Source organism: Pyxicephalus adspersus, chromosome 2, assembly GCF_032062135.1.
Source record: "Pyxicephalus adspersus chromosome 2, UCB_Pads_2.0, whole genome shotgun sequence".
NCBI classification, from domain to species: Eukaryota; Metazoa; Chordata; class Amphibia; order Anura; family Pyxicephalidae; genus Pyxicephalus; species Pyxicephalus adspersus.
In genome coordinates, this window is record NC_092859.1 from 89,581,681 (window position 1) to 89,592,004 (window position 10,324).

The 10,324-nt window shown below is 34.9% G+C and overlaps 1 protein-coding gene across 3 annotated transcripts in view; it reads left to right on the forward strand.

The window, feature by feature from the left end:
- SYT1 (synaptotagmin 1) overlaps nucleotides 1–9,894 on the forward strand; it is a 285,194-nt gene extending 275,300 nt beyond the window's left edge. For all 3 annotated transcript variants that reach the window (XM_072401415.1, XM_072401412.1, XM_072401413.1), the window contains 2 exons: nucleotides 4,109–4,242; nucleotides 6,362–9,894. In XM_072401415.1, the coding sequence (XP_072257516.1) occupies nucleotides 4,109–4,242; nucleotides 6,362–6,568 (341 nt within the window). In that variant the 3' untranslated portion in view covers nucleotides 6,569–9,894. The remainder of the gene's footprint in view (nucleotides 1–4,108; nucleotides 4,243–6,361) is intronic.
- Nucleotides 9,895–10,324: the final 430 nt, after the last annotated feature.

The window sequence follows — 10,324 nt, forward strand, 5'->3', positions numbered from 1 at the left end:
AGGGCACCCAGAAAATCTATACTATCAGTATCACCAGGTATTTTTAAAATTGATTAGAGATGACGAAACTAAATATTCTGTTGTAACACTCTGTGTTAGAGATCATTTGGAAAGGTGTGTAAGCTTTGCTGATTCGGACTCAGACAGCAGAATTTTGTCAGACCACTGCAGAGACACCACTGCTTCAATGCACAAAGGAAGGGTACTTTTCTGCTGCAGGATGGTAGGGGAACAGGTTCTTTTCCCAGTTTACGTAGCTAAAAGTTCAATTGGGCTTTAAGAATAGATTGTGAATCTTCATAGTAACAGTAAAATTCTGCATTTATAGATTACAGTGCACAAAAATAATTATTGTCTGCTACTTGGTGTAATCTATATGTCCTATACTAAATCAAGTGCGCTGAATCCAAATCTGAAGTCCCCTTCTGCCTAGGAATTCAGGATCTTTAGTTTATTAGGTGATTAACTACATTCTCTTGTTTCGCAGTTTCTATATAATATCTATACATAACTAACTTTTGCCTCATTTTGTTTCATGACATTACAAAAATGTAATTTTATATGTTGCAACAACATATACAATTACACATAATTACCCTGAGTTCTTCTTCAACACACATGTACACTTCAGAAGTGTTTCAGGCACTTGCTTTTGCATTTGTGGCTCTCCGCTGTCTCCCGTTGCAGAAACCAGCAGTAGTCTCCCGTCATGTTGGTATTGCACATGTTTCCATAACAGAAATAACTTGGTGGAACCTCTCCCCTTGTTCATCACTCACATCACCCAAATTTTGTGGGAAGAAGTCCAGATGGGGATGTAAGAAAATAATTTTAAGTGACATTCGGTAGCCAAGTTGATGGTATGCTGTTAGCTAGTTGTTCAGCATGGTTTTCAGCTCACTGGTTGTTCAGAAAGTTTTGTGCAACTAACACAAATGAATCCTGAACTGCAAGTTCAAGTGGGTTGAGTCTCTGAATGTGGCATCTTGCCTGCTTTCAGTTTAGTATCTGTTATAACTTTTCCAAACTTGTCCTTCAGATTCTGAAAACCCATACCATCACGATCCAATGCAACAACAAAGTTTTTAATTAATCCAAGTTTAATATGAAGTGGCGGAAGGTAAAATTGTCAGGTTTATTAACACAGCTGCGCTACTCATCTTTAGCTCAAAACAGACTCACTATGGCCTAGCTGTACTATCCAATAGAATGGTTTCGCACTAGAGACAAGCTCTTGATCCATCTTGCCTTATATACCTATTTCTTACGTCAGCTCACTGACTTGCCCAAACATGCCCAGCCGCTGCTGGAACATACATGCCACCAGGGGGCGTGATTCAGCTGAGGCGGCAGCAGGCATAGTGGTAGCTGCAACTGTTATAATGTTCCCATGTAAAAATACATTACCCAATTACCGGCCATTTGAACAGCTATAGCACGTCAATAACTTAAAATCTGTATGTCAAAGGTATATTCTGAGTTCAGATTTGTAATCAGCACACTCTATATCATGTAAATCACATGTGTATTTCCCAATAGCTATATGTTGGCGCTATATAAATACTGTGTAATAATATTAAATAATAATGCCAATGTAGTTACAGAAAGTTTCTGTATGATACCATGTAAGCTATGATTTGGCTTTACTACTAATGAATAAAGGGGAGATAACGTTGGCTTTGAATTTTTAAAATTGCCTAAACCGAACACTGCATCTTACCTCTGGTTTTACTGTTGTCATAGCCTTAACAATGGAGAACATTTCATAATATTTTAACATCTGTCACTGCATAATACCTTTTTCAAATATGTTTTTCATTTTTCTAGTAATACCTAACCTGCGTTTCCCTTGTGGTTTTCTTGCATGTATTTTTGACTTTTTCTCATGTAGCGTATTGGTCACTGATCTAATGAATTGTGCTGTCAAAGATTTTTCAATATCTCCAAATCCATGGAGCCGTCCATTCCCCCTTTCATTGGCTTCTGTGAAGATAGTAAGCCATCTGTTCCTGTGTGTATTCATGCTTGCAGTGCCTCAAGAGAGCAATGTCTGCGGGGATATTTTATAGCATGCATTTGATGCTGCAGCATAGGGGCAGCATATTCCACAGGGCTAGTGAACTTTACAGTATTACATTTTGTTTTTTAAGTGTGCCTTACCAGGTGCCTGAACATTCAGACACAATTTAGAATGAAACTGTATTTTCATCATTTTCAGCTTTTCTGATTGAACATGCCATCATAAAAGTAAAAAATGTGTTTACTGCCTGCTAAGCTTTTACTGCAAAATAAAAAAATGTCACATAAAAGCAAACTCTCCAACACGGGGTGAATCACACATTTCTTGCTTGGAATTTTAGTCTGTAATATCTGTAAAGTTGTAATTGCATTTGCTGCTTCTGTGGCGCCAGTTAGTTTAGAAAAAAAGATTTTGATAGAGTTAAAGTTAAAATAAAAGTTTATGTCCCACTGAACAGCCCAGACATTAACTTCCCAGATTTCTGTTGTTTAATAAACAGTGAAAAAGCTATCCTTTAAATAGACTGAGAATGTTGTTCTGGTATGTTCTCTGCACATTTTCTAGGGTACAGATCCATTCATGCGTATTTCCTCCATCTATATACATCTTCTGAAAGCAATTTTCTTGTAATCGTTTTATTGGGGATTTTCCAATAAAGATAATACTTGAAAAAGAGAAGGAAACAACATATAAAGAAAAATAACATAACGCAATATACAAAGAACGGAAATAAAATTAAACATGAAAGATCTCTTTTTTTATATGAAATAAAGTGGGGAGTAGTTATAGTATATAATGCTTACTGTTTAATAGGACATATATTATATATATAATGTTTTTTTCTGTTTGTGACTCTTGGGGAGTTATCCTTCATTTTCTATCTGTGATGGTAGAAATGTATTTGGAAAAAAGGTTTTTACTGGCGCTTGAAGAGAGGCTTTAACCAGCACTGGATAATACAGAAAACAATAACATTTGTGCTATAGTTTGGCTTTAATTCTTCATATAGCCTATGCAATGAGTTTAAAGAGGGCTTCGACCCAGAAGTGAAGGAAGCAGGTTGTAAGAAATGCCATGAAGATCATCTCCTCCCCCTACTAACATGCATCATAAATTTCCAATGTAAGATCATTAGGGCCAATCCTTCTCCGTAAGACATTGCTGCACACAAGCTACACTTATTCTGTTCCGGAAATGTTTTAATCCTGGGAAAGGCAATGAAACACAACCCAATGCTTTACATTTGTCACCAGAACAAGTAGTTGTAGTAGTAGGGAAAATCTTTTTTGGGGTTTTTGGTGACAATATGCCGAATTAAAACTGTCCCTTACATTGGTGGGATTGATGCTACCTTGTTCGTCTGTCTGGGGCAGAAGGTGGGGGGCACACACAGAAGTATAAACCTAATAGAGCTTCCAACACTTCTGTGCTCTTTCTAAAACTATAAAATATTTGAGTTCAACAACTAATGAACAAAAAGTTTAACTTAAGACAAACAGCCAAACATATTTATAACACGTTTAATTTTTTCCTTCCTATGTGGACATTTCTGGCCCTTTCAAGCGGAAAAGGGGACCTGATTTTTTTCTGCTACAGTTTCACTCTCACATACCCCCACCCACTGATTGAAAAGTGAAAGAAGAAGCAGTACAGTGATTGGATCATCTCTCTGTCACCGTGCTGTCTACTTTTAAATTATTGCTTCTTTCACTGCAGTATACCTGATTGTATACTTGTGCTGGTCCCCCTTTTCTGCAAGAGGCTAATACTAGGTCATAAGCACCTTTATTGTGTGCAAAACTCCATGTAAGGATGTATTATTGATTGCAGAGCCGCATTAATTTGTGCCTTTATTATCTGCCTGAAGTTCAGATCGATTAATGACTTGTGTAGACAACTATAAAATGCATATCATGAAAAAAGTCTCACAAATTCTTATGCAGGATTGTTTTGCATGGGTTAACTGTTAGAACAAGCTTTGGTCTTATAACCTACTGCTAACAAATGTTTGCACAGAAATGTTAAATACCTTTTCACAGACCTTTGATTTCAGTTTATGCGCTTCTAATTAAATTTAAATCTTTTCAGATCCCTATGTGAAAATTCATCTCATGCAGAATGGCAAGAGACTGAAGAAAAAGAAGACAACTATTAAGAAGAATACTCTTAATCCCTACTACAATGAGTCTTTCAGCTTTGAAGTACCATTTGAGCAAATTCAGGTAATCTTAAACATCACCTTGGAGCATCAAAACATGTTGTCTGCCTTGTTCTGTTTTCAAGTGCATGTATTAAGGCTTTTAATTGCCATGTTCTCAGATGACCTTGAAAATGATTCATCAGAATCACTTTGTATCCCTTTTAAGGCCTTATCATTAACTATGCATGTAGCATTGAACATGGTAAAATATGAGTGCCGGCCTTTTTGGACTATTCAGTCACTTTTCTCTAATTAGTGAACTTTTTTTATCCACCACTATGTTCTAGAAGAAATAGGTCTGAAAATTCCATCTTGAGCAATATGTCATAATAGGATTGCCAAACCCATATGTGACATTGTATTTAAATAATACAGGCTCTAATAGGACCATAAAGGGCTAAATAGAAAGAGGTGTCCTGATAAATGTTATATGGATAAAAGCAAATGAGATTTTTCTTCTTTTCAAAATGTCACATTTGACAGGTAATTTGCCTTATCATAATCTGCCTGCCATAGAATAGATATGTGGTGGATCCGTGGAGCTTCTTTTCCCAGATATAAAGACTGTATAGTTATATATTCATTCTCATCAGAAATGCCATTATGTTGGTTCACATAGCCAGAATATTTTCTCCACAGGTTTTGTGAAAGTGGATCTATCATTAAAACTCACACATCACATAAATAGATAGGGCATATGGTAATATTTCTATGTCACATTGCTGTTGTAAGAAAATAACTTTTTATCATGAGAAAAACTTTAACCTAGAGGTCCAAATCAAATACGAGTATAATGGGGTCTGGATGCACTGGTAATTTTATAATATATATATATATATATCATATATAAAAATCCTCAATGTTTTTTTTATTTGTATTACTTCTTTTTCTTTTTACAGAAAAGCCTTTTATTTTGTAAACAGTTTAAATTTCAAAATACATTTACTCTAGTGTATGCTAACAAATTGAAAAAAGTTTAAATAAACACAAACTTACAAACTTTACAACCTAAAACTTTTAAACTTTTATTCATATTTATTCAAGACAGCTTAGGCAGTAGGACTTTTATGAAAAGAACCCCGTAAAATTACCATGATTGACTGTCATGGTATTGACACGATCAGGACTGAATCATTGTGGTTCCCAATCATTATTGCAAGACTTTTACTGCCAGTCACAGTGCAGCCTCCTAACTAGTTCCATAACAGAATAATTATTACCATTGTATTAGTATTATTATATTGTATACTATATTGTATTATGTTTTATATATTTATATATATATTGTATTATTTATTATTCATAAACCTGTTAACGTTGAATTGGTCTTTCATATGTATCACCTAGTTGCAGTTTGATAAACCTTTCAACATCACCCACTCCTTAAGAAATTTTAGGAGCGTGCCTCAAAGAAAATGCCCTGGTGTAGACTAGCCAATTGGAATACATGGTACAGGTTGACAATCTAAAATAAGGCAAACTCCGGACCTGAGGAGTTTGCAAATGAAGAGAGGAGAGTGCAGCACGGTTCCTCTACCTCATTCTCCCCCCTCCCATCTCCAAAGAGCAGAATGGCGCTGTCTGTACAGCGCTCATTCATCTTTCAGTGTTATGTCCTTGGATAAATTGGTGAAAGATACTTTCCAACGACAAAAATCTAACGTGTGTTTGCAGTCTTACTGCATTCTTTTACAAGCTGATAAGTAATTGAGTCAGCCAAAAAGAAACCAACTGTTCATTTTCAATGTTTTGTTTTCCCATCAAATGGCTTAAAGTTGTCAAAAGAGTTGATATACAAAGGAGTTTACTTACAAAAATGATTGTTCAGTAGTAAATAAGGTGACACTGTGTTCACCACTATCCTCCAATGTGCAAGAAGAAAAAGCTTTATTTTTTTCTTGTTCATTTCTCTTGTATATGATCAGGTAATTACATCACTGTGCAAACTGAACATTTTTAATCTTGTATTAAATTGCTCTCATTTATTGCAGCAATCACATGAGTGCCTAATTGACTAAGCCAGTTAGGCTGGCTAAGGATCATTCTGCTTTACCTTTTTAAAAGCTCAGCTGTGCTAAATTATAATAAACGTGTAATTGTTTTTTATTATTACACACTCATATTTATCTCTTTTTTTACAGAAAGTGCAGGTTGTTGTGACAGTTTTGGACTATGACAAGATTGGAAAAAATGATGCCATTGGAAAGGTGTTTGTAGGATACAACAGCACTGGTGCAGAACTCCGGCATTGGTCGGACATGTTGGCCAACCCACGACGACCCATTGCACAGTGGCACACTTTACAACCCGAGGAAGAAGTAGATGTAATGCTTGGAGTGAAAAAATAAAAAACGAATTCTATCTGCCGTTGCCCACATAGTGCTCTTTAGCCAGTATGTGTAAATACCTCAGTAGTATGGGTCCTTTCATGTCTTTCCATGCATTCCTGATTCAGGTCATTTGTATCTAATTCATTTTATTTGCACAAATTTAAATGTTCTTCTTCAAAAAGAAACCCAATTGTGCGCCACAAAACTGCCCTCTTACTCTTCTTTTAAGCAATATGATGTGTAGATAGAGCATGAATCAATTTGTTGTTAACACATTCTTGTATATAACAGTATGCCAACATTGATTTCTAGTCTGTGTATTTGTATGTTGTAAGCGTTTCTTATTATGTGTATACTTCAATGTTTTTAATAAGATGTTCTATTTTAAAAAAAATGTAAATTGACTAAATATAGAAGAGCTGATAATATTACAGGTTATCTATTGTATCGCCCGCATTCCAGGAGAAATTCCAATTTTTAAGGCACTAGTATAGTTGCACTGACATCTTAAAGGACAACTTAAATCTAAGGTTGACCAGATACATACAAGACAGGCAACATTCCATATCTTCAAGTTCACATGTGTGTAGAATTCAGTCAGGAGCAACAAGTTTGATCTAAAAAAAATGCATGACTATCCTCCAGAGATCTGGTCACTAGATGCCAAGCTATCCGTGTGTATATATATATATATATTATTGTGTTGAAAAAAAATAAAGCTTACATTTTCTTAGATCTGAGTGAAAGGTTTGCATATATATTTATATATATATGTATATTTATTTATATATATATATATTTATTGGCTAGTGCCAATCACAACATCTCATGATATTTTCTTGCAAACCTTGCTCATTTCTGTAAATTGTAACTTTACATAGAATGTACATCTTGTGATTTATCCATGTGTTTACACATGACATAATTCATATATATGTGTGTTTGTTGTAAAAAAAAAATATATCTTGTTATAATGACAGATTGTGAGGCATACTAAACATTGCTGGAAAGCATTGTGCAATGAATACACAGTTACGTTTTCATAGTTAACAAACAGTATTGTGACCCTCTATCTATCAATCCTCTCTCTGTCTCTATCTCTCTTTTTCTCTCTCTCTCGCTCCCTCTCCTGCTCTCTCTCTTTCTCTCTCTCTTTCTCTCTCTCTCTCTCTCTCTCTCTATATATATATATATATATATATATATAAAGACTAAACTAATTTAGCCATAATTCTGAATGCACTTCAAGTAAGCCAAATCAGCTATTGAAATTTTTTTATATATATTTACTATTTGTATAATGAGTTTTAATTTGTCCTTTAAAAATGGTATAAAACAAAGAACAAGTGCTAGCAAACTGGAGCACCCTCTTGTGTATACTAGATGCTCATTTCAGGAGGAGTTTTTAAATGTTTTCAATGTTATTATGTAGTAAATGGCACTATTATGAAGCTATTAGTCATTCCATAAGTCTTAAACGACTGCTCTGTGTATCACTGTGACTGCCGTGTGTGCTTAGATAAAACTTAGTTCTCTCAGTGAATAGCAATCAATTAATTCTATAGTGATATTGTACTGATACTGCCATCTCTTTCTACTGCACTGTTGCAGGGGAGCATAGCACAAACAGGTTACTACGGACCAATTAGAGACTGGGAGCTATGCTGGATCTTGGTCAAAGAACAGGTAGATCACACAGCAATGTACTGAGCACTGTGCAATATAAACCCATAAATGATATATCAATATATATTATAAAGAACATATAAATATCAATACATATTGTAGACTATATCCTTTATACATATCGTTTGGTGGATAGACCTTGGACAGCAGCATAAATTAACTGACTTTTTCTCATTGCCCAGAAGGTGATTATAATGTGTCTTTTTTTTTTCTTATAAGATGGTAAGGTGGGTACAGATTTGATATTGTAAATTAAAGCCACCTTGCATTTAGTTTAGTTAACTGGTGTCAATGAAAAATGATATCATCCTCTAACGGCAAGGTAAAATATACAATTTTACATACAGCAGTTTGTATTGTTTGATATCAGTACTGTTGCATGTAATTGTAATATATTCCTGACAGGTTTATTAACTTATTACTGGACAGTGTGTCAAAAACGGTCTTACTCCAAACTACTTTTGGGCAATGTCTGCCCACTGATGAATTACAAGTCCAAGCACACACTGTGGGCCACACGCTGTCAGGTCATGCAGGGATGTGTAGTTCCTCAGAAACTAATTTAAGGTTTCCTTTAGCTGCTTTGAAGAATGGTAACAACAGTAGGTACCCTGTTGTATGGGTTTTTAAAAGGCACAAATTAGAGTATATACACACTAGAGCAATTATGGAGGGAATTGCCTTTCCATTGTGATACCTATTAAAGGCAAATAACAAACTACAAACAAATACATAACAACCAATAAACAACAATTTTAATTCCCCGGATTTAGGTAACTAAAATCTGATTGGTTGGTGTGGGTTCGTAAACATGCTGTTTAAAGCTAACCTGATGGGGATATCATATGTGTATTTAATAATGGTTCTCAAAAGATGATCACACTTTGGATAAGCTTGGTTTATTTTGATGTGTATATGTGTGAGTATTGTAACATATACACACAATACAGTTTTAGTACCTTCCTGCCATATATTAGTTGTCGCAGTATGGCCAATAAAGGCAGACACTTTGTGTTTTTAAAAGATCTCATAAGTGTGTACATACCCTAAAGAGGACAAACTGTATGCTGCATATTCTGAAATAGTAAGGTGACACATATCTAATATAAAACTGACCAAAATTCATCATACTATTACAGCTTATTTTGTTTTCTCAACCTATGTCCATATGTTTAACAGGTATGTTCAAAATGCAAGTTCATGCCACCCATGATACAATGCTATCTCTTGATTTGCTTCTACTGTACTGCCGAAATTTATGATACAACTGAAATTTGGATTACTGAACGTGCTATTTGATCAGTATACGGTTTATTCCATAAAAAAGCCACATCTACCTTTTGGACAAAGCTGTGTAAAGTATTAGAATCTGATGCTGTAGAAATCCTAGTTGCCTTTGTCTATACTTACTGCCTGCTTGAGTGTTTCTATGTGTGAGTTTTTCTCTTGTATCTCGTAGAAATGTTCGGGTGTTTTATCTTGCCATACTGCTCGTGACCCGCGGGCTAACAAAGTTTGCTGTGTAAGCCTTCATTTTTGATGAAGTGGTTATAATTTAGTTTCACTTTGTGTAGTGATTCCCACAGTAGAGTTTTCAGGTCGTTGTTAAAAACCTTGACATATTCAGCAAATATTCAATAAAAATATTTTATTTCCTGTTTTGGTCTCATGTTATCAATTGTTTGCTAATGTATTGGCTGTCATTCTTTATGTCATCAGAAATACCAGATTATGTGAAATATACTAAAAAGAAACTAAACTCTGGAAGCAAAAAAAATTCAACAACAAAAAAGCCAAAGCCTGTGGAAGACAAGTAAAGTTGAGATATAAAAATTACTCAAAAATGGAAAAGTGTGTCCGCTACTAAGAGACATCCTAAAAATATCCTAGCTTGTCCAATACTTAACTTTTTGCCAATAACGTGACCCTGCAATGAATTGTCCATTTTGTAACTGCCATCACACGACAAGGCTCATTTACTAAATAACTAGTCAAACCTATTTATTGTGATCTTCCAGTAACTGGTTTTTCCCAATAAATGACTTAGGAAGCCTTATTATGTACCAATGTTTCTCAACCAAGGTTCTG